A 25,069-nucleotide genomic window follows, 5' to 3' on the forward strand; every position below is an offset into this window, starting at 1 on the left:
CAGAAGAGTTAATAGTGTTTGGGATGAGAGAAAGAGTGAATATTTCTATACACTATCAAAGTCTGTCTTATTTGATAGGGATGCATTATAAATCTATGACAGATGTGTTTCCAGAAAAGTATCCAGGTTTCTAATATTGGAAATGTTGTCATGTTAGCCAAAGCATGTGCAGCTTATTGTGGTCTCTGCATTAGTCATGAAGAAAAAACAACTTTGAGTTAGCTAAGAAATTTTCAGGGTGGGAATTTCAAGGTTACCATTTACTCAATTATACGCATTCTGTGTTACCACTGCAAAGTCACAGAATGGTATTAACTTGGGCTTGCTTCTTCCTTCTCCCCTTTAACTTCTAGTTTTCACTGCCTTTTAATGATTTTTGCCTCCTTTCCTGATTTTTCTTTCTCTGTATTCTAGCTGTATGTCTTGCTCTGTATCTTGTATCTCTCTGTCCCTCCCTTACCACTTGTTTGAATGTTTGCTTCAGAAACTTTCATGGACAGAAAGTATTGTTCCTTGCATTGTTGGAGCAGGATTGTGCTACTATATAGCATAGCAAAGTGAAAGAGGGAATCTGGATTAGTGTTGCAAGCTCCCTTTCTGGTTCACCACAGTTTTCCTGTCTCATTTCCCTTCTTCCTTCCTGTAACACTTTCCTTTTTTCTAGTCTTTTGCCTTGCCTGGTAGGAGCCCATCACGTACTCGAACCAGCCGTTTCCATGGGCGACGGAGTAGTGCCATTGGCATTGAGAACATACAGGAGGAGAAGAGGTATAAGCTGTGGGAAGATAAGATAAGCAGAGAGAAAACAGGAGAGGGTGAGAAAAGGAATATAGAAGGGCATGGATATGCGCAGAAAGGGAACAGTCAGGAATGAGAACTGACTTGGAAGTGGTTGGAATGGGAACTAAGTCCTGATTATCATCTGATATAGAGATGGATGAATAACAGAAAGCAAGAATGAAAAAAGGACATTTGGAAACAGGGAGAATCAGTATTTAAGTAAGAGGGTGCAAGGCTTTGATCTGGGGGAAAAATCTGTTCTTGTTTGGTTTTGTTCTCGTGTTGAGAAGTTAAAATAGACAAAATATATTACAGAGATCACTCTAAAAAGAAATGACTCCAATTTCCATGGGAACTACAAGAGATACAAAAATACAATAGCACTATTTGGTAGAGCAAATTCTTAGGGTCCAAGTGCAGTTTGGTGTATTTGATAAAATCATAACCATTCTACCATTTGTGGTTTTTTTACTGGTCAACAGAGATGATATTTCATCTGATTCATTTGATTATATATCATCAAATCATAAAGATTGTCTCAGCTGTAGTTACAAAGCACTTTTAAGGAGTGCTCAGGTTCTCAAAAGCTATACGAGTGCCCTGCACCTGATACTCAGTTTTCCCAATTACAAGAAATTCTGGAAACAGCTTAAAGATTGTAAGTGGCAAAAGCCATCTGTAATATGGAAACCAGTGATTTTACAACAGGAAGAATTATTACATTTTTCTTTCTTTCAATTTATTATCTTGGAACTTAATGAGATACCTATGATATTATTTTAATAGAAATAGTATAGAACTTTCTTTGAGGAAAATAAAAATCTTTTGAGACATCTTCTCTGTAACAGTCTAAGCCAACGGAGTAGTCACAGCTCCTCAGCACTTTAGAACATTCTTCAACTGTGTGTCTCAATCTGTTACTTTATGTACCATATCATTCCCTATCCCCTTTGAAGATTTGTAAAAGTTTCCTACAAGGAATAAACTTAAATTCCTTTTTCTTTTCTTTGCTAGATGGCAATTGGAAAACCTTTGGGCTTACTTAGCTTTTCTTTTGCTTATTTGTAAACTTAAATGTAAGGAATGCTAAGCCTTATTTTGTGAGTTTATTTTTGGATTTTTTTGGAAGACTTTTTAGGTGGTTCCTGACATGCAGTTTCACTTGCAATTGGTCTGATCTAATAGTTCATGGCTACTGAAAAGCAGGCATCATGCATTCCCTCTTTCACTATCTCTTTTAGCTACCAAGTCCCATCTAATTCCTTGTGATAACTTGAATACTTATTGAGCCCTTCCTGGAATTGATTTAGCCCATTAATCAACTGGGATAAGTGTCTGCCAGGTTCTACTTTGAACTAACTCATGGAAAAGTCTGAGTGCCAGAACTGCTAGAAGCTATACTCAGCAAAAGAGGCTGGAATGCAGGCTCTTTCTCTGGCCCTGGGACATAGCCTGCAACAAAATAAAGAAAGGTCACTGTTGCGTTATGTCTCTCCCATTGATTTGTTAAACTTACTTGCAGGCTCTTTCTCTGGCAGCAGTGAACTCAACAAGTCATGTGTGACTTCATTCTGAAGTTGTAGCTTAATGAAATGCAGTCTTGGATGACTGAGCTAAGCCAGTCCATCCTGCTTGTTCATGTGTCATAGAAGTTTCAGGGTTGTTCAATTTTCAAGATTGTTTTATTGGAATCATTTTCAGTGTCACAAGCAGTTGTTAGCACAAAAGAATACGTGATGAACAGTGATGTGAAGAGTACATGTAAGATAGCTGACCAAGAGAGTACATGAGGAACTGTAAACTCCATTGCTGAAAACACCAAAAAATGTAACAAAAACGTGAGGTGGGAAATGAGTTTTCCATTCCTGTTGAAGTAACATTCCTCAATTTTAAGTTACTCACATAGGCAGCTTTCTTCAGAAGTGTCTTGATAGGTACCAGAAAAAAGAAAATACTGGAACTATCCTGAAATAGAGACATTAGCTAACTTCAGTTAATCAGAAAATCCCTTATGCAATTAGTATAAACGCTCTCTAATGAGACCTAAATCTTCTCAAGACTCATGAAATGTCTGTGTGTGTTGAGGGGAGGCGGGGGTGAGGAGGGAGTGGGCAGTGAAAGAAAAAGCTGAAGAATTTAAAGTGAAATACTGAAATTAATTTAGTCTTTTACATAAATTACATAAACTTAAAATGAGCAAAAACGTGACCATTTCTAATACACTGCCCTTAACAGCTTGTAAGGCATATGTCCTTTTCAGTACAAATACATTTGCTTTCCCTCCTGTGTATGTGAGAGATCCAGCTTTGTAATGTGGCCTGGAAGGAACGCCTACAATAGTGTGAATGGTGAACTCTGAAAATGGTGAACTCTGGCCCTGGGATATAGCTGATTTCTCTTTTTTCTAAGCAGAGACATTGCAGAGAGGGTACAGAAGATGGTAGACTGTCCAGAAACTTTGCTTGACCTGAAATCTGATGGTTCATCCAGTCCCAGCTCCCCAGAGTTCCCCAGCAGGAAGAGCAAGTGAGTTGAAAATGATTTTAATATTTGAAAGATGCTCGTTGTGTTTGGTGCTGGTTTAAGAAAGAATAGTGCATGTCTTGCTCTCTTGAATGCTATAGCAAGATTGTTCACATAAGGCATTGCAACATCTTAAAAATTTAATGTCTAGCCCTGACACAGAAATTTGGAGCATGTACACAAGGAGCTCAGCTTTCTTAAAAATAAAGACTGGGCTGCTTAAAGGTGATTTTGGCTGTATCTTGAGCATCATGTTAACTTCTATCTAATAGTATATACAAAGCATTAGCTGTCCAGTTACAAATACCCATATATATGTTTCCTTTGTAGTTTGCTCTGAAGTGATTATGGAGCTTTATGAGAAACTTGGACAAGGGTATGTTGGGAAGCTGGGTTTATTCAAATTCTGCCTTTTTAAGCAGAGTTCATACTGCTGCTCCTAACTGACTTGAACAAGCCTGTCTTCAGTCCCCACAAGGTGTGATAGCAGGTGTTATGGTCTCTTGTATTTCATCTATGTTTTGTTGCGAAAGCACTCCATTCTGCACCCAGTGTTCTTCTGCAAAATATTGCATGGAATAGCCTACAACATAGTTCTTCACATTTCTAAAGAGTACTACAGAAACACTGTGCCCAGTGGCCATGAGGGCCAGTGCCATCCTAGCCTGCATTAGAAATAGTGTGGCCAGCAGGAGCAGGGAGGTAATCATCTCCTGTACTTGACTACTGTGTTTGGTTTAGGGGCCCTCACTACAAGAAAGACTTTGAGGCCCTGGAGTGTGCCCAGAGAAGGGCAACAAAACTGGTGGGGGGTCTGGAGCACAAGTCTCATGAGGAGTGGCTGAGGGAGCTGGAGAAGAGGAGGCTCAGGGGAGACCTCATTGCACTCTACAACTTCCTGAAGGGAGGTTGGGGTGAAGAGGGGTTTGGCCTCTTCTCCCAGGCAACAAGCAGGACCCGGGGAAATGGCTACAAGTTGTACCAGAGGAGGTTTAGGTTGGACATGAGGAAGAACTTTTTCTCTCAGAGAGTGGTCAGGCACTGCAATGGCTGCCCAGGGAGGTGGTGGAGTCGCTGTCCCTGGCAGTGTTCAAGAGGCGTCTGGATGAGGAGCTGCAAGATACGGGTTAGTGCTTGTGGTAGCAATGGTAATGGGAGGATGGTTGGACTAGATGATTTTGTAGGTCCTTTCCAACCTTGTGATTCTACAATTCTAAGATTCAATGAAAATTACTCTTCCCTAGCAATGCAGAAATGCTGTTGATAAGCTGTATTATGCTAAGATGGAATCCTATCTAGGATACCTCAGTACTTTGCAGATTTCCCTCCATTACTTAAGGGGAACCTACAGGAAATATGAGGATGGAGTCTTTATCAGGGAGTGCAGCGTTACAGCAAGAGGTAATGGTTTTAAACTAAAAGAGGATAGATTTAGATTAGAAGAAATTCTAGAGAGCGAGGCGGCACTGGAACATGTTCACCAGAGAAACTGTGGCTGCTCCATCTCTGGGATTGTCCAAAGCCAGATTGGAAGGGAGTTCTGGGCAACTAGATTTAGTGGGTGACAAACCCATCTAGAGCAAGGCAGTCAGAACTAGATGGTCTTTAAGATCCCTTCCAAGCCAAACTGTTCTATGATTCTATGAAACCACACATTTGCATTTCTAAGACACCAGAGGATGCTCTGGGTTCTGTGAAATCCAGGCTGGATGTGGCTCTGGGCAGTCTGGTCTGGTTTTTGGTGACCCTGCAAATAGCAGGGGGGGATTGAAACTAGATGATCATTGTGGTCCTTTACAATCCAGATCATTCTATGATTCTGTGATTCTAAATCAAAGACTGTAGCTAACTTTCTGGAACAGCTTGGCACACTCCTGAGAACTTGTACAAAATGTGTGGCAGAAAGGGACAGTGAGTACATTGTAGCAGGATGTATCCCTCTTTCAGTATTGGAGCTCCTTTAAAAAAAGTCAGGAAGTATACCCTAGAATGAGGCCCCTGTGGTTGTTGCTCTAGGTGCCAAGTCAGACAAGGGAGGGCCTTCATTCTAACTAGCCCCAATTCACCCAAGAATTACAGGCTGATGACTATCTGCAGGAGTTATCTACCCAATTATGTGGTGTAGGGCTGTCTAGAATTTTGTCACGGTGAAGGTGCAGAGTTCTGGTGAGTATGTTTCTATCATAGTCATTTTTGGGCTAGGTAGGTGTCATAAATTTTTCAAGGGAGGAGAATGAAAGCATAACTAGAAGATACAGAACATTTAAGATGCTAGCAGAGACACTGCTAGCAGAGACACTGCTAGAGAGAATGCAGGACATGCAACTGCTTATTGGTCAGCAGCATCCTTCTTCCAACATTACCATATAATTCCACCTCCTCCTCTTCATCCTTTCTGGGAGCTTGTTAGCAAACTTCAAGTTCCTGGCTAAACACGTGTGAGGGACTGACTGGGCAGCTGAAGTAAACTTGTGTAACCAGCAAGAATTTTTCCTGGTATGAAAATACCTTATAGCTGGTCTGTTCTGTAGGTATGTATATATCCTGGGAAAACAAACAAATAAGAAAAACCCACTGGTTCCTCACTTCTGCATTTGATTGTGGGCTCCCCCCACTTCCCAACTCCCATTCTCTGTTCTTGAGTTGAGGAGGTGAGCTAGTTGTTTCAAGTCAATATCACCTGTTTTCAGAGAACAAACATTGCGCAGGTCTTCATTAAGAACATTTGCATGAATATTGATTGTCGACATGAGAAATCGCATGCACAGTTTGCATATGAGGTATGATGCAGCATGGAGTTTTGCACTGTTTGTGATTAGCCAGTTTTTCAGAGCTAGGGACCAGCCCACATGCAGTTATACCTTCAGCAACATGCCTGTAGTAGGAAACTAAGGATATGTAATTTCACCACGTAAAGCAAACAGTTTTCACCACGACAGTGTTAGTACAACATTGTAGGAATGGGTTAGGGCTGTGATTCTAGCAATCTGTCTTGGAGATCCCTAAAGTTCTAGAAAATTATCTGCTTACTGTTTACTCATTGTGAAACCATAAATCGTCATCACTTTATAGGCATATTTCTAATACAAAATGAATTCCATCCAGATCTAGAATATTTTAGGCAGACCACATTAATAATGTCGTCCCTGGTATTATGTCATAAACACATTTCTGATTCTTTTTAGGGAATAGCATTATCTATGGCAAAAAGTACAGCATGTTGTTGCTGTTGTCAAGCATTGCAGATTCTAGACTGCAGTGATCAGGACTCTTCATCTATGTCCTACAAAATCAACTTAAAAATAAATATAATGGAAACATACAGATGTATAACAGGTAAATTCTTGTACAGTAGAGACAAACCAATAGTTACTTTCAGTTACTGATTTCTAAAACACTCTTCTGCAGTAGTCAAACTGTAATATTTGAAGCTGCGTTGTTCACTTGGACAACTCCTGTCTATTCTCCAACATACAGGGACAGTTATCCTTAGTTTTTTCTGCTTTGTTGTCCAGGTAGCCTTCTGAATAATACTTTCTCCCAAGGACATGGTGAAAGAATGAACCCAGCCTAAGTAACAAGGTAGCAAACTCCCCAGGATCGGGACTCTTTCCAAGTTTCATCTGAAAATCAAGCACTGTACTGTGTATGTCCAAATCCTAGGAAAACTACACAGGTTTTGTGTGCATGTGTTTTCCCTTCTCAGACACATCTGAGTGGGGACATCAAGCCAATCAGGAGTGGACCGGATGCTACTAATTGTTTACCTCACTGAAGATACTGGCAAGACTTTTTGGGTGAAATGAGAGTACTGGCTAAGAGGAGCATGAACTTAGAGGACCTCAAGGACTGTGGAAAGACCAAGTGACACCACATAATGCTCCACTGGCAGTCCCTGGAGCAGGAATCATGGAGAGGAAGAAGGACGAAATTAGGAAGGAAGAAATTATTTTGGAGCATTTTGACTCTAGGCTCTTCCCACTGTCCAATCAGCAGTCACTGAATCAGACTCTACAAATGCTGGGGGAAAGGAGGCTACCTTGAGCACCTCCTCTTCCCTTAGACTTATTCAGAAAGAGAATTAAGTCAAAAGCAGAACACATTTCCACCTCTGTCTCTAGTAAGCACTAGAGATGGATGACCTAGTTTGGGAAATGCAATCCAAAGAAAGAGAATGAAGAAATCTGCTGAGGAAGGGTGCTAAGAAGGTGATACTTAGTGGAAATTTAGGTCCCAGCTCATTTTATTGATTGGCTCTGCCAAGGGAGAAGTATGTTAGCCTTCATTTCCTCCAAAATATATTTTGTAGCCTCATGAGGAAATATCTTTGGCCTGTATTGGCCTTGCCTTTACTGTTCTCCCTATTGCATGCTGGCATGTAATATGCCTGGGGCTTTAGGTTTCAATACTGCTTGTAGGTCGAGACCGGCCGTGTTTTGCAGTATTTCTGAATGAATAAATATATTTAATATATTGAAGTTGTCTTATCTTTATTGCCTCTTTCATCTTTTTGAGTTACTCAACATATTTCAGCACTTTCTCTCTATGGTGAGTATTTCACCGTAAGTGTTACACACATGGTACATTTCACAGCATATAAGCACGTGAGATTCATGAGCTACTCTCTACTAGGAAGTGACAAGTAGTGGTTACCAAACTCTAAGCTAGGAGAAGCTGACATTAAAGGTCTTGCTCTGGCAGATAAGAAACATGCTCCAGGCTACCTTAAAATGCAAAATATTTGAGTGAGCTGTGATCAATAGATCCAATTTGTCATATATAATGCTTTGAATGTTCCCTTCATAACAGCCATACAGAAGCTAAAAATCTAGTGGAATGGATCTACAGGAGCCACTGAAGCCCTCTTGTCTACAGGCAACTGTACACATACAGAGTATAGAAGATGGGCATCTTGACTTGAATACGTTCCTGTCTCCAAGCAGGACTTGTCTGTGCAAGAGCTTGACGCTTATCCATAACAGCTACTTAATGAGACATGAAAAAAATAATGAACATTTTGGCAAGTAGTTTCTACCTCCTCTCTCCTTCCTTAAACTTTCTTAATTAACCATTTAATAACACTACTTAAAATGTGCTCTCTATAACTAGTTAATTTTGCTCTCTATAACTACTTGAAGGGAGGTTGTAGGGAGCTGGGGGTCGGCCTCTACTCTCGTGTAACTGGTGATAGGACTAGAGCAAATGGCTTCAAGCTGTGCCAGGGGAGATTTAAGCTGGATGTTTGTTAGGAAATACTCCTTCTCTGAAAGAGTGGTCAGGCACTGGAATGGGCTGCCCAGGGATGTGGTGGAGTCACCGACCCTGGAGGTGTTCAAGGAACGTTTGGATTTTGTGTTGAGGGACATGGTTTAGTGAGAACTATTGGTGATAGGTGGATGGTTGGACTGGATGATCTTGTAGGTCTCTTCCAATCTTGGTGTTTCTGTGATTCTGTGCACATGCTTTCCTGATTCCTAGTGTTAAAACTATCCAGAAACATAGCAGTAACGTTTTGTAAATTCAGTGACACGAAAAAATGCTTTCAGTGTTCCTGTGTACTGATTGGAAATTCATGTAAGATCAAATATGACAGGCTGATAGCAGATAGGTAGTCCCTTCCCTTTTGTATGGCAAAAAAAGGCGATGACAGTGCCTTCTAATAGGATTCAGGCACGGTGGAACAATAGCAAAACAAAATTAGCTCACCCCTTCCAATGACCTGTGATGGCTGGAGAGGAGCACAAGAGATATCCAGAGAGATACTGCTCCCTCAGCTGCTAATCCTTAAATGAGGGTGAGGAGGGGTGGATCCAGTCTCCACTCCTTCCAGTCATTCAGATGCATTGCTTGTACCTGAGTTCCCGGGGTAAGCACACCTTCTCACCTGGTGCTCAACCATTGGTTCAGGCAGTGACCTGGCAATTCCACTGCACTCCACCCCTTTACAGCTTGAACCAACGATTGAGCAAGTTGGGGGTAAGCTCCTGCTGTTTTGGCAATCCAAAGTACGACGTACATCACGATACACATAAATTACCTGTTGCAATGCTGGGTATCAAGACATTGAAGGTGATTGTTGACAGTCTTTTCGTGGTTCTGTAGGGCCAACACTTGATGTTCCTTCAGGAGGCATATCTTCAAGGACCAGTAGTGCTTCAGGTCTGTGCTCACCTGTTCCTGAAAGGTCAACAGGCCACCACTGGGTGTCGTGATGTTTCCTCATGGACACTGAGGCATGCTGGAGTGCTGTTGCTCCCACCAGTGGTCCTGTGAACTTAACAAACTCAAGGGGATTAGTACAGATGTTTAACAGGTATGAAGAGGGGTAGGTCTGCCCTCTGTGGTAGGATACAAGCTGTGTTTTTGTCTTGAGTCAACACCTCCACTTGCACTGGGGCGTATCCTGGCCTTTGGTACCGTACCCTTTGGCCTGATATCTGTCACTGGATAACTATACCAGGTACTAATGGGGGAGTGGGTTCTAATTTGCCACATGGATCTAATCTGGCCACACACTCCCTCACAAATACGTGAACTTTATTTGCTCCTTTTGCCTCTGTGACACCACATGTAGACCAAGCAGGTGCATGAGTTGGTTCCCTGTGGAAGGTGTGTCGCTCATGTCTACTTGTTGCATGAAATACCAACAGAAGCAGAAAATAAGTGTAAATGACAATTGGCTATCATCAAGTAAAAGCATTCACCTTCCTTTTGGCCTTGTGAGTAACTGTGGTTCTCTTGCTCTCTGTCTTCCAGAGGTCTCTGTGCAAACATCCTGAAGCTTCATATCACAGAAATGATGCAGTGCTGTTTGTAACGATTGATATGCCTATCCAGCCAAAGGCCATAAAAAATCCTAGTGTAATCATTCTGCAAATCAAGTTACCTCTGCTATCTGTGTGCCTTACATAAAGCACAGTGGAATTGATCCCAGTGATCCCCTCTAAACTTTTCATTACATTGGCTGAGGTTCTCTCTCCTTCTCCCTTCTGCTCACTCGTGCAGCATTTTCACTCCTGCAATTTTTGCCAGAAAACCTTGCTGGATCCTTAAGCCAAGTTGATAGTACAAGGTCCAGGAGTGGTAATTTTTTGCTGTGTCATATCTACTCTTTGTTCTTCCATGCAGAGATTTTGTTTTTTCAATATGTTGTATAAAGGTACACAAGCAAACATGTAGGTTTATGTATGGGCTTCTGACTTACGCCAAGAGGCACAGTTAAAGTGGATGAACACTGTGACATTTTTCAGTCTATGTGAAATCAAGTCGCCCAACCAAGAGGCTATAGACGTGTAGTCTTGAGTGCATTTGCTGATAGCTGTAAGAAGTTGTGGTGATGTCATCGTTTGCAACATTTACAATGTGTCTATGATAATATGTGAAGGGGAAGAAGGTAATAAAAGATTACACGTCTGCGTGAGGCACAGGAGATAGCGAAGTTGAGCCTGAACTTTTGTAGGACAAAGTGAAATTAAAGTTCTTGAAATTCTATTCTCTAGAAATCCTGTCAGTTTTTGAGGTAGAAGAAAAGATGGGATTAAGAGCAATTCTTTGCATTAGAAATTTTAGGAAGCAAAATGAGGGTGATAAATTTATTCTTATTTTTGCAAATACTGAAGTTTCCTATCTGTGTGCTACCAGTCTTGATAGGAGACCGACTGCCAAAAGACTAAGTACGGCAAAACAAGCAAATGTTCCTAGACAAATTTACATTTAAATGAATGCAGATAATTTGCATTCATCTATGCAATATGGAGAAACTTTAGTTATCCCTAACCAAAGAATGAACTGAGTTAAGCAGAACTAAAAACAAAGAAAACACCTTGGAGCATGGAGAGGAATCCAAGTGTTTTAGTGTTTCCCTTTAGTAAGTTATCCAATAATTATTCAGCCACAATTAATGTACTGTATAAAAATCAGACTAAACTCTTCTTTTTTCTTTTTTTTTTTTTCCTGAAGAAATTTAAGATTTTAATCTTTCAGAGTCTCTCTTTAGGCTCATACTCTGTCTCATTTTCTGGTACCCTTTCTATTTTGACAGCTAAACATCATGCTATCTTGAAAGTGATAAAGGTGTGAAGCTCTGAGGAACTCGGTATATAGCTAGATAGAAGAGGCATCATCTTTAAGAGAAGAAAACTCTTCCAGGTATTCACAAATAGTTGATAGTACTTATTAGTGCTTAATGCAAACCCCTGTGCATGCTGCAAGACACAATGGTTTAAGTTCTCATTGTAATGTTCAAATGATGCTTAGTTGTTAGCTGCCCTGCCACCTCATGGCACTCAGAGCAATCAGATGAACAACTGAGCTCTTCACAGTGGTACTAGGCCACTGATGTCCCCGTAGAATAACATTTATAGAGAGCAGATCAGAAAGGCAAGCCAGGTAAAGAAGCCAAAGTTAGTGCTGAGACTACTTAAATGCCTGCTGTGCCAGATATGAATGCTTAGACTAAAAATATAGCTGCTAACCAGCATTTATTGGGGTAGTCATCAGACAGTGTCTGCCAAGAGCCATGGACTCATGATTAGGTCTCTGTAGACAAGAGGCAGAACTTCCTCAGACCTCTGCTCCCAAACAGGCAAATTTTGCTCAAAGTATGTTTACAGATTTGCAACAATATGCATCCTCACTGAAATAACTGCAAAGCATGTAATCACTGACTAGTGGTTACCGCAGGCAACAAGTGATACAGGGAAAAACTTGAGTTTGGATTTTGTTAATCTTCTCAGCAGCTTGTAAATGGTATTTTAGTACCTCAGTCTTTGATCATTTCATCTCTACTGATTTCAAGTGCATCTGGCAGCCTTGAAGATAATTTCAGAGAAGTACACAACACTCTGTAAGATCCATTTCATGAGATCCATTTCCGAAACCAGCAGTTCTGCCACATAGGCTGTTTCTTAAGTCAAGCTCTTTCACAAGATAAAGCTTCATGAGGACCTGGCTTCCACCATCAAATTAATTCAAGACATTTATTGCATTTTCCCCAACTTCTCACCAGAACTCATTACCTCCACAGAAGTGCATTTTACCCATTTCTGAGACAGCATTGAGAATCAAGTCACTGATGTGGGTCTGGCCTAAAACAAGGTCTCAGCCACTCTATTTTTACCAGCACCTCAGAATTAGTTTTGTAACACTGATAAAGAGCAGGAAATTTCAGGGGTATGACGGTCAAAAACCTGTCCAACATGGCTTGAAAGGACTTATAAAAGCCTATGGCATTCACGTGGATGGTAACTTCTCTGTCATTCTGACTCCTCAGTGAATGTAGCCTTTTATATTCCCCATTTCCTTAAATTTCAGACTGGAGCCAGGGTGAACTGGTTAAAAGGAAAAAGGAGTTCTCCAATTTCATGGTATTTCCTGAAGATTCATAAGAGATGTAAGAAGGAAAAATTGTGGATGGGGAAACAAACACTTAGAGCTATAAGAACATGGATATTGCTCTTTTTCTGCTGCCTTGTTCCAGGACTCGCTGTTCAATGACTGAGCATATGTTTTACCTTAACATTAAGAGACAAAAAGAGATTCCAGCTGCTTCTAGGCCTTCTGCTTCCTTCACTGATGCATCAGAGGCAGTGAGAAAACATTGAAAAATCAAGCCTCACACAAATCAAGTCAAATACGCTATTCCAATTCAGCCAACGTAAGGCCAAGTTTTCAAACAATTTTAATGTGCAAATTGTAAGGACTGCAGCCAGAGGAGGGGGTGGCAAATTAAGTGTTTTGATTTTAATCTTATTGTTTGCGTATCTTCCCCCCTGCAGACTGTATAACACCAAGTCCCTCATAGTCACATCCTAGATCACTGTTGAACAGTCAGCAACAAGGCCATTCTTGAGGAAGCAAGGCGTAGTCGAGTTTAGTTGCCAACTGAGTTTACATCATGTTCGCCACTGTCTTCCGAGGATGCTACTGCAAAATTGGCATTAATTAAAAACCTCCGCAAGGACTGGAGCTGGTGCCTGTGAATGTGCATGTGTGGTGACCTCCAGTGTCAGTCACGGGAGTGCAGGTATAAATACTGCCCAGTTGAGGGAACAATTATTTTTTAAATACTTGACTAGTTTCCCAGATTTTGCTTTGGACTTGAATTCTCTCTCTCTCTTCCACTAGTCTAACCACTCGCTGTGCTGCAAGGTGAAAGGAAGCATGAAAGCCTTGTCCTGTGCTTCTTCTATCCTTGTATCTTGGACTTAAAAGGCAAATGTGGCCAACTTCTCTTAGGCTGTATGTGTGTTTGACAAGTGGGAAGATATGAGAACTCTAAACATCAAGATACTGGTCCCATAATAATTTAATCCTCATACTTTCAAGGAAAAAAGATTATGTTTTATGTTGGAAAAAAGATTATGTTTTAAGCTGAAAGAAGTTAAATCTTTAATGTTAAACATTAATCTTTGAAAGCAATACATTTGTATTTGTAAAGAACAGATCAGATTGTTCATATTAGTAAATCTCAAACTTCTTAACTAGAAATGAAATTGATCTGTAGAGTTAGCAGTTAAGGAAGAGAAAGCCATCTCTCTATAAAATTGGATACATAATCACCAAAGATCAACCATATATATAAGCGTTGTCTTTTCATTCTTAGATATTTCCCCAAGACTTCACAGTTTTGGGCTTGGAGCTGAGGGAACTGGTCCCAGCCATTTTTCACCTGCAAGACAAATCAGCACATAAAGAGTTCAAATTTAATACAGATAAATAATTTTCTAGTCACATTTCTGCAGCTGAATGTCTATTCCTACTCTTTCTTCAAAGGGCAAATACTGATGATGGAATACAAATATTTCTCTGGTATGTCATGCTTCAGGCATCTTCCAGCATCCTTTACTGCATAGTTACAAATGAAGTGGTATGGAAGAATTATTTCCTCTGTTACAGATAAGAAATTCTGCAGGTTCTGAATGTTATGCTGAAGCCAAATGTTTTAAGGACTACTTCTTTTCAGAGGCTAGAGGAAAGAGTATGAAGGGTAAGAGGCTGGGCAATCAGAGAAACAATTTGAAGTAGAAACTAGTGCAGAGGGAAGAACATTCCAGTTAGGATTAGAAACGATCAAAATGGCTGTTTAAAACTTCATATTCTTTACTCTCATTTTCACAAAGAATATTTTTAAATAATCCAAACCCATTCAAATAAAGAAAACAAGCATCCAAAAGTTTCCTTCTGTTTAGTCTATGATGAAATTTAATTTACATTAATGATGATCTGCTGCTGACATTTTTCCACAAATGCATTGGACCTAATTACACACAACTCTTCCTAGTCACTGCTTTCCTATTCTCCAAGTGCAGCCAAACCTAAGATCAGATTCCCTCTAACTCAGGTGACCAAGTTAAGTTGCATTTTATTAAGAGAAATGAAAATAAGTACATTCCCATCAAAGAGGATGGTCAGTCAATGGATTTCTGTTTAAAATTGTGTAGTTATGTAATAGTGAACTACAGATTTAAGAGCTGTGATAGCATGTTGTTTATTGAGGAGGAACAGATTTAAGGTAAAATGTCAGAATAGCAGAAAGTCAGTGTCACTCAGTCTTAATCTTATCCAAGATGTAACGCCCAGTATCAAGTAGTTAAATACGAACATTTTGAAATCTAAGCAAATTTAATAGCAATTTAAGAATGGCACATGGTGCACAAAACCCTGAACCACACCAATGAGAAAGGTTGGAGAAGTCAAATTATTTCTTCCCTGGGAAAAGGACTACATATTTGGTCACTCTAAATGTACTAAAATCCATTCCAGACAGCAGTTTCATCCCTTGAGAAGTATACTCAACATTATTTTATATTTGAAGAACATGAACACTATTTCATTCATATTTACTATTTCACACACTCACCTATAATGCTAGCTAGCAGCTCCAAACGATCAGAGCCAAAAAAGAGATGAGGTTTCCCATTAACATGTGCCACAACAGCAGGCATCCCAAAAGCCTATTGACAGCATGGAGATTAAATTGTGAATGTTATAATGAGAGAAACTTTTGTAGGCATATGATCAGTGTTCAGGAATAAAATCCAAAATGTTGACTTTTCTTGCCTTCTCTTCATTTGAACTTCATTCTGAAAGATGAGTCTAATGGAGCTATCAGAAAGTAAAGGGCTCTCCAAAGACTGTACGCCCCTCCTGAATGAGCAAAAAAAGCAATGTGGTAAACCCACAGTTTTATCTAAAGTAGTGATAGATGGTATTTCTTGATTCTGGCCCTGTAGCTGCCCTTTCTTGTCAATCAACTTGAATGGGCTGAATGGGCTTCCCAGGTGACAATGCAATAAATTACCAGTGAGTTAGCTTGTACATGCTCAAAAAGCAAAAGAGAGATGGTCTGTATAGTGCTTTCTAACCATCACCTTCATTGTTCCTTGCTTCCCAGTGTTCTTAATGGGGAAGGAATGCCTAGCTGTGACATCAAAAGGCATTGGAAGCACCTCACCCCATATTTTATCGCTTCCTCAGTTGTGTCCTTCAGACGATTCTTCACTTCAGGGGATGAAATCATTTCAAGTAGCTTCTGGGTGAGCTCAGAGGATAGCCCAGTCTTTTCTGCTACCTGACAAGTGACAATAAAATCAGGCATGCTCTAATACAACATATTCTAATTCCTACTATGGACTAATTAATTTTTTTCTTCAATGTTTATTACATTAGTTTACTTAAAAAGTTTATTACAAAAAAAAAAAAAACAACCACAAAATATTCTTGAAGTCCTTCTTGCTCATCATCTTGTTTTATTCCCAATCCACTCTCATTTGTTAACTTCTAGTTCCTGAAGCTCTAAGCACGCTGGTATTTATTCAGGCATCCCAAAGAAAATACTGAGTGTAATGTTTGCTAAGACAGAAACAGTTTGTAGTACAAGTGTGGCCACATAGGAGCTCAGATACTTGTAACTCATGGTGTTTTTAAAAACTATCTCACAAAGAACACTAATTTCCTAACATCTGCCTGCTTTTTTTTTTTTTTTCCCCCTGTCCTTCAAGAGAAGTAAAAGTAATCCTGAGAGAAAATGCTCACAGTCACTTTTTCTTTCACTTAGCAACCGCATTTTCTTGTACTTTCTCCTCCTCCCATACCAGGAGGATCAGTAACTCTTTTTAACTCTACTTGAGTGGGAGATATACAAGAGTAATCTGATAATAACACAAAATGCTGTGCAAGCATGGTACACAAAGCATTTAGACTGCAATCTTTGCACACAGACATAATATCTGATTGTCACCATTTCAGAGGAGGAGCATTCAGGAGGACTGGGGCAGGATTCTGAGGCTACATTGGTTCTGTAGGAAGTTACAAGAAGTCGCTGCTAACTAAGAACTGGGTTTTAAAAAAATAAATAATACTACAGGCACGTGTGGAACTGTATCAAGTAAACAACATACCATTTCTCAAACACTGTGTAGAAGAAATTCTCCTCTAAATACTCAGATGAAAAAAGATTGCAACCTATTGCGGCCTTGGACGGCTTATTTCTACAAGAGAGGAAGGTCTAATATTTGCTGTAGGGGCAGGAAAAAAAAAATACAGACAAGCAAACGAGGAGATGCCTACATCTCTGCCATGCTGAACATGGATACACTCAAAGACTGCCAAGGAGTGGCTCAATTACTTGGAGTTCAAATTTTGTCTCTTGGAAAGATAAATAAAATGCCACCATTTTCTGAAATTCCAGTGAAGAGATGTGTTGAGATGAAACAAAAAAGCAACGAGTAGACTGGGGAAACAGCTGGACTGCAAGTTTCAAACAGCAATGGCAGATAGTAGAGACTGTATCTCTTAGGCACAGGCAATTCTTTTTTTCTTCATGTTCCAGTAGCTTAATAATAAAGTCATAGAATCATAGAAAAACATAGAAAGGAGATTCCTTAAATAGGGACACATAAACTTAGATGCCATTACAGCCTTAACTGCAATAAACAAAATCTCACTTGCAAAAGATTATATAAGACAACTGCAATTTCTAAACACATAAGATGGCAATACAGCACTAAATTTAATAGTAAAACCTCGCTCCATCATTTCAAGGAGCATCAACTTTCCTGGCAAAGTGAGCCATTTCACAAGAAGATTTCATCCATGCATAATATCAAAACCTCAGGGCATTCTGGAGACTAGTGATTTCTTTAACCTCTGTTAAGAAAACTGAATTAATAATAATTCATTTTCCATTCCAGGTGTTTTGCTATATGAACTAGGGAAAAAAAAAAAAAAAAAGGAGAAAAGGAGATTTTTATTCTGAGTATAAGAATTATAAATAAATAAATAAAATTTGAAACAGATCAGCTAGGAAAGTTAAACCCCCACTTTTTTCAAGCAGAAAATTTTAAAATCTCCGAGTGGTCATTTCAAAAATTTATAATAATAAAGGCACACTAAGCTGTCTCCATGGTTGTTACTGATCCAAGTAATCAGTAAGAATAAACCAGAAATGAAATGCAGAAGCACTAACAAAAAGAAGAGACTTACAGCCAAAATACTCTCCACCTGACTGATATCTTCATGCTGTTAAAAGAAGAAAATAAGTAGTTTGCTTAACATGAACAAGAGCTCAGTTCTGGACTTGAAAGGAAGTTTCCTAAGAAAACAGAAATAAAGCAACATTAGTTGTCCCCGCTGGAGAAGTTTTTTCAGGAAAACATTTGAGTTACCTAATCAAAGATTGTTCTGACACAAACTGCTGATTCTCTTAGTCTGTAGTACTCTCAATACATACTGAAAATAATAAGGAACAGCAAATTAAGACAACTAGAAGTGAATTCTTTTCTTGCAGTGACTCCTGAATTACTGCTGTGGTTTACTCTGGCAAAAGTCTCAGCTCCACACAGTCATTGGCTCACCTCTACCCCTACAGTGGGATAGGGGAGAGAACTGGAAAAAGGTAAAACTTGTGGGTTGAGACAAAGACACTTCAGTAGGACTGAAAAGGAAGGGGAAAACTGTGAATATATACATATGTGTGTATATACACACATACACACATGCATGCACAAAAGTGATGTGCTGTTCAATTGCTCACCATATGTCAAATACTGCCCACCCAGTTCCTGAGCAGCAGCTTCCCTCCAGCCAAAAACCCCATTTTTATCATTACATACAGAATCACAGAATCCTGGTTCTGTCCCCTCCCAGCTCTTTGAGCAATCCCAGCTCCTCACAGGCAGAGCCTACAAGAAGCTGAAATGTCCTTGGCTCTGTGCAGCACTGCTCAGCAACAGCTAAAACATCAGTTTTTTAAACACATTGGTTTTTCTCCTAAATCAAAAACAGGGCATCGTATCAGCCACCATCATGAAAACTAACTTTAGCCCAGCTGAAACCAAGATGAACACTGATGACCTCACGTTTCCTTCCATGACTTCCAATTGAAAGACTTTTCCTTTCTTTTGCTCACGTTTCACATTTAACGAAGTGAGTCAGAAACGTTGACAGAAAGGATCAAGGCTTCATAAATACTGACCTGGGACCAAAAACGTAACCAGAACTCTCTAGATAAGGGTTCCAAGTACTTTGGTTGTGTCATATCAATGGCTGTGATGAAACGCATGGCTCCAAGACTGTCTGGAATTAGTGGAAACAAAGAAACATGCTGAAACATGGCACAGAGTCACAAACAGGTAAGAGTTTTAAGAAGTATTACCTAAATACAGTATAATCTTATTTGTAACTATTTCCAAATAGTAAAATTTCTGCTGAACTGTATCTTCAGTGTTAATTTGGAAGTTTTTTTCCTCAGAACTTCCTTTCATGGTTAAAAAACACACAGATTTCATACTCCTAACAGATACAGGGAGAGGCTATAGACAGAGAATCCATCTTCAGAGAATCACAGGGGTTGGAAGGTTCCTTGAGAGATTGTCGAGTCCAACCTCCCTGCTAAAGCAGGCACCATAAAACAGGTCACAAAGGTAGGCATCCAGAAGGGTCTTGAATATCTCCACAGAAGGAGATGCCACAACTTTTCTGGGCAACTTATTCCATTGCTGTCATCACCCCTACTGTAAAGAATTTCTTCTGCATTTTGGTATGGAACTTACTATGTTCAAGTAGTACTTGAATGTACTACTCCTTGTCCTATGGCTACACACCACTGAGAAGAACCTGGCCTCAACCAGTTGCCTCCCACCTCCCTTGCGATATTTATAAACATTTATCACATACCTTCTCAGTCTTTTCCCCAGGCTGAACAGGCCCAGGTTACTCAGCCTTTCTTCACATGGGAGATGCTCCAGGCCCTTAATTATCTTTGTGGTCCTTTGCTGGACTCTTTCTAGGAGATCCCTGTCTTTTTTGAACTGGGGAGCCCAGAACTGGACACAGTAGTCTCTAAATGTGGCCTCACCAGGGCAGAGTAGAGGGGGAGGATAACCTCCCTCAACCTGTGGCCGTGCTCTTTCTAATGCACTCCAGGATACCACTGGCCTTCGTGGCCACGAGGGCACACTGCTGGCTCATAGCTAACCTTTTGTCTACCAGGTCCTTCTCTGCAGAGCTTCTCTCTAGCAGGTTATCATCTAACCTGAACTGATGCACAATGCAGTTATTCCTCTCCAAGTGCAAGACTACACTTGCTCTTGTTAAACCTCATCATGTTCCTCTCTACTCTTCTCTCCAATCTGTCCAGGTCTTGTTGAATGGTAGCAAAGCCTTCAGCCAATATTCCCAGCTTTGTATCATCAGCAAACTTGCTGAGGGTGGATTCTATCCCTTGACACAGGCTGTTGAAGATTACGTCAAACAAGACTGAACATAGAACCAACCCCTGTGGAACACAGCTAGTTACAGGCCTCCAGCTAAACTCTGCACCAGTGATGACAACTCTCTGAGCTCTGCAAGTCACCCAGTTTTCAATCCATCTCACTGTTCACTCATTTACCCCACATTTTCTAAGTCTTATAACAAGGACGTTGTGGGAGACAGTGTCAAACACTTTGCTGAAGGCACACAACATTCACTGCTCTCCCCCCCATCTACCCAGCCAGTGATGACATCATAGAAGGCTATCAGGTTAGTCAAGCACAATACCCCCTTTGTGAATCCATATTGATTACTTCTGATAACCTTTTTCTCTTCCAATTGCTTGGAGATGGAATTCAGAACAAGCTGTTCCATCACCTGTCCAGGGATGGAGGTGAGGCTGACTGGCCTGTAGTTTCCTGGATCCTTTTTCTTGCCCTTTTTAAACATTGGAGTGCCATTGGCTATCCTCCAGTCTTTAGGCACCTCTCCTATTTGCCAGCATCTTTCAAAGATGATAGTAATTCAGCAACCACCTCTGCCTGTTCTCTCAGTGGGCGCATCCCATTGGGGCCCATGGATTTGTGTGTGTTGACTCTGGCTACGTGTTCTCTGACCAGATCCACCTCAGCCAATGGAAAGTTCACCTTTACTCAAACTCTCTCTCTTATCTCCATGGTCTGGGATTCCTGAGAGCTAACCTTAGCAATGAAGACTGAGGCAACAAAAGCATTCAGAATTCCTTCTCAGTATCACCTGTTACCAAGGCACCCTCCTCAATTAGAAGGGGACTCTCATTTTCTCTAGTCTTCCTTCCACTGCTGACATACTTAAAATGCTTTTCTTGTTATCATTTACCTCCTTTGCAAGGCTTAATTCCAAGAGGGTCTTAGCCTTCCTCGTTGCATCCCTACAGGCCCTGAGAACATTCCCATATTCTTCCAAGGCAGACAGGCCCTTTCTCTACATTTCATAGAACTTCTTTCCTTTCAATTTATCCATGAGTTCCTTGCTCTTCCACACAGGCCTCCTGCCACCTTTCCTCAATTTCTTACTCTTAGGGATTCACTGATCCCAAGCTTCCCTCAGACATCACATCCCCGACCAGCTCTTTCTTAGTAAAAACAAGGTCAAGCAGTACACTTCCATTCATTGGCTCCTCCACTACCTCCATCAGAAAGTTATTATCAACACATTGCATGAACTGCCTGGACTTTGTGTGCCTGGCCATGGTGCTTATCCAACAAACATCCCGATGGCTGAAGTCTCCCATGATAACCATTGCTGAGGATCACCAGGCTAATTCCAGCTGTTTGTAGAAGGCCTCTTCCACTTCCACCTCCCGATCAAGCCACAACACTGTCACCAATGTCAGCCCACCCCTTGACTCTTACCCATAAGCTCTCCTCTTGTTCATCATTCCCCCTCAACTGGAAGTCAACGCATTCTACTTGTTCTCTCACACAAAGGGCAACTTCACCACCTTGCCTCACCAGTCTCCCTTTCCTTAAAAGGACAGAGCCATCCATGACAGCATTCCAGTCACAGGAGCTGTCCCACTCTGTCTGTGTGACTGCACGCAGACCTCTAGTTCTTCCTGATTATTTCCCATGCTATGTGCATTGCTACATAGGCACTTTCGAGAAACAGAGGGTGCATGTATCTCTAGGGGGATGCAAGAAGTTTAAGCCAGGCTATTGGCAACGTTATCTTGTCTGAAGAATAATCACAAGATCCAGTCAGACAAATGAGAGGCTTCTCTTTTTTTCTTAACCTTTACTGTAATGGAGGATTTAAACAACGATTGACAAATGTTGTCTAAGCTAAATCTCTTACTTACTTTTACCAAGGATACGTTGGAAGACATTTTCTGGAACTGTTAAAGGCACCTGGTAATATTTTGCCATCCTTACTATATCCTTCCGCAGGTACTCTGCACGCTTTGGCAACATTGCTGGAGGCTTGTTACCTTTCAGAAAAAGTTCTATTTTAAGCAGAAGATTTCAAGTATGCTATAAAAACACTGGACAAAACAAAACATGACAAATGAGATCTCACCTACACACATACCCAAGGAAAAGCAATTTTATACAGCAATAGTAAAATGTATGCAGATTTTCCAAATGTAACACCATGATTTAAAACACAATTTATTTTGGTTTTACGAAGACCGGTAGTTTAAATTAGCAGAACCAGTTTTAAACAATGGTAAAAACTTCCTGATAGGCATCTGTATTGATTCAGATTGATGACTTTTAAGGTAAACAACCACGTACTGGTAAACAAGGGCAGGGGATTGTTAATTTCATGATTTATAAATCTCAGGGAATCCTAATAAGGCCCCAAGTGCTATTTTATAATATTCTTTGATCCTTCACGTATGTTACAAACTATAAGAGTTCCACAGATTTATTCTAGTTTTAATTCAACCTGAAACTTTCAGAAAATCATTCCACGTAGAATTACTGCTATTCTATTTTAGGACTGAGGAACTTTGTGGCATTTACACATTCCGCATACAGCACTTGTGGGGTATGCAGCGGTAACAGCACAAAATTCCTTGCAGCCGATTTCTAGGTCACTGCTGAGCTCCACGACCCTGTATTTACTTTGCTATTGGTGCCAAAAATGAGTTTAAGGCTGGCTCTGCCATCGCCCACAGAACTGTCCTACTCAGGAATGCCAACCTCCCCACATTAGCTACCAGTTGACTGCATTATGCCGCCAAGGAAAGCCGGACGAAAGCGCAAATCAATATTCCATATGTGCTGGTATCGGCAGAGAACCTGCAACACAGAAAGGCAAGCCAGATTGACAAGAGATGTCTGCAGATCTGCATGCAAAAATAAGCGTTCGGCTGGGACGTGCCTCCTAAACGCCCCCTGGTTTTCAACACGCCACAAAAAAAAACTTAAAGGTCCCCGGCAAACGGGATTAAAAACAAAAATCCAAACACATTATGGGCAAAGCAAAGCAAAGCAAACCAGAAACAAGCACAAAACGGAAACGAAGCAGGGATCTTGCGATAAGCGCACCGGCTCCGTGCCGCTCAGGTCGCAGCGAGGGAAGCCCTAAGGGGCAGGGAAACAAGACGCCCTTCGGCTGACTCCGGCCCTCGGTCGTGCCTACTCGGCCCCTTTGCCAGCGGCCGTGGTGAACCGCGGGATCCCCGGGAGCGGTCTCCCTCTAAACTTCCTCCCCTCACCTCGAACCCCAGCCAGGAGTAAGGAGACACCACATCGTAAAAGAGCTCCACGACCACCCGACCCATGTTATCCCGCTCTCGTCCCCCGCCGCGCCGTGTCGACACGCCCCTACTACCCAGCGCCACCCCCCCCCTCGGGCAGGCGGGCGCTGACGGGGCCTGGGCGCTCTTCCGCTCACGTGAGTGCGGCCTGGTGGCGGGGCAGCCTGTGTGTGGCCCGTTAGGTGCAGTCAGTGGGTCGCGTCCGTCTTCCCAGGAACTTCCTGCCGCACAGCTGGATCCCAGCTGTGAGGTGCTCTTTGCTGTCTCTCCTTTGAAGCCTGGCTTGGGAAATCGAGGGAGGGAGGGAGCCTGTGCCCTTTTCCGTGCTGAGGTGGGAGGAGAGGAAGCTCCTGAGGAGGACAGAGGGGAGCTGCCTTAGCCATTCCGGCATGTTTTCCCGAAAGCACGCTTCTCCCGTTGGAGCCGACGGAGGGTGGTACGTACGGACACTGAGCGGCTCTCCCTGGGCAGTTTGCATTGCAGCCTGCAGCCTGGGGATGGGGTGGGGGAACAGCTGAGAGGGTGTCGGGTGTAAGGCTGGCATGGGACCCTGCCCCGCGATGGCTGTTTTGCGGTGGGAGCGGGTAGAGGAGCTCTTGTAGGCTGACTGAAAAGGAAGTCTTTTGTCCCTGCTCCTAATCATCCCACAAGAAATTCTGTGCAATTCCAAAATGCACTTCACCTGCATCCTGCAATTGTGTCACAGATCCCCCTTAGCCCGAATAATAATCTATAGACCAATTCCCCAGCCTTTATCTCAACCCATGAATTCTCACACTTTTACCTTTTTGATTCTCCTACCCTATGCCTCCTGAGGAGAGTGAGTGAGCAGCTGTGTTTTACTTAGCTGCCTGCCAGGGTGAAACTACACAATTATGGCATAGAAAAAGAGAATCAGTGTTTCTCTCTCTAGTCACATTTGCAATTTGCTTGTATATAGTTCTGCATCTTAAGGACAAGAACAGCCTCTCATTGAGTTTCTCATCTTACAAAGTACTATATAGAAAATTAATTCAGGAATCCACTTTGTATGCGACAAATAAAATATCCAAAAGGTGAAACGCAGCATCAATAATTCTCTTGCAGTTCATTCTCCATTCCTAGTTATCTCCAGAAAGAAGTTCTGTGAATTTGGGGGAGAAATTGTAAAAGGTTTAGGGCTGGTTCAGCCCAGTTCTGTGACTAATGGAGTGGAGGAACCCACCAACCAATGCTCCAGGAGAGGGGAAATGTGGAAGGATAGGGAGATGAACCTAAGAACAAAACAGCGGCAGTGAGCTAAGAGAGAAAAATAATTCACTAAATGTGATAGCAGGATGCAAGGCAATATAATACGATATAATTGGAACTGAAGGCAGTAAATCAAATTAAATGAGAGAGTGTCCGAAACCAAAGGTGAGACGGGTAGGGAGCACACACCACAGAGATGAGAAGTAAAAGAAAGGGAGCATTTTGTGACTCACGGGAAGTTTCATCTTTCCCTCTAAACGGAAAATGGAAATGGAACAGTGAAAATCTGGGATACAAATCTCTTCTGAGAACCAGGTGCCTGGAACTATCAACTATATACTTGCAGGTGCTAGCAATTGGAAACCAAGATCCAAGGGGAGCATCTCATAAGAGTGTCTAAGGTCAACAGCATGGAACTGGAGCATTAACTCTTTAACTCCTTGTGTGCTACATAATGTTGTGGTGTATACTGATAACAAAAATCATAAAACTATGACAGAAACATACTTTCAGGAAAAAATCTTTAAACAGCTTTTA

The 25,069-nt window shown here is 41.4% G+C and overlaps 2 protein-coding genes and 1 long non-coding RNA gene across 12 annotated transcripts in view; 2 read left to right on the forward strand and 1 right to left on the reverse strand.

The window, feature by feature from the left end:
• Positions 1-7,781, forward strand: part of LOC128089919 (rap1 GTPase-activating protein 1-like) — a 53,330-nt gene extending 45,549 nt beyond the window's left edge. For 4 of the 10 annotated variants that reach the window (XM_052701797.1, XM_052701789.1, XM_052701796.1 and 1 more), the window contains 3 exons: positions 665-768; positions 3,190-3,306; positions 7,010-7,781. In XM_052701797.1, coding sequence (XP_052557757.1) covers positions 665-768; positions 3,190-3,306; positions 7,010-7,019 — 231 coding nt within the window. In that variant the 3' untranslated portion in view covers positions 7,020-7,781. Of the gene's footprint in view, positions 1-664; positions 769-3,189; positions 3,311-3,633; positions 4,150-6,818 lie in introns of those variants that run through there. The other 6 variants (XM_052701798.1, XM_052701794.1, XM_052701792.1 and 3 more) reach the window with 5 other exon arrangements.
• A 25-nt stretch (positions 7,782-7,806) lies between these two features.
• LOC128089929 (uncharacterized) lies at positions 7,807-10,024 on the forward strand. Its single transcript, XR_008210725.1, has 2 exons — positions 7,807-7,851; positions 9,406-10,024. It is a non-coding gene; the product is annotated as an uncharacterized LOC128089929 (long non-coding RNA).
• A 3,651-nt stretch (positions 10,025-13,675) lies between these two features.
• Positions 13,676-23,388, reverse strand: GSTK1 (glutathione S-transferase kappa 1). Its single transcript, XM_052701802.1, has 8 exons — positions 23,261-23,388; positions 22,760-22,841; positions 21,896-22,024; positions 18,779-18,879; positions 17,788-17,823; positions 15,758-15,874; positions 15,164-15,257; positions 13,676-13,972 (listed from the first exon to the last, which is right to left on the reverse strand). Exons 1-8 carry the CDS (start codon positions 23,324-23,326, stop codon positions 13,923-13,925), a joined length of 675 nt encoding a protein of 224 aa, XP_052557762.1. The 5' UTR covers positions 23,327-23,388; the 3' UTR covers positions 13,676-13,922.
• Positions 23,389-25,069: the final 1,681 nt, after the last annotated feature.

Source organism: Tympanuchus pallidicinctus, unplaced genomic scaffold, assembly GCF_026119805.1.
Source record: "Tympanuchus pallidicinctus isolate F22 unplaced genomic scaffold, pur_lepc_1.0 scaffold40, whole genome shotgun sequence".
In the NCBI taxonomy this organism is placed as follows: Eukaryota; Metazoa; Chordata; class Aves; order Galliformes; family Phasianidae; genus Tympanuchus; species Tympanuchus pallidicinctus.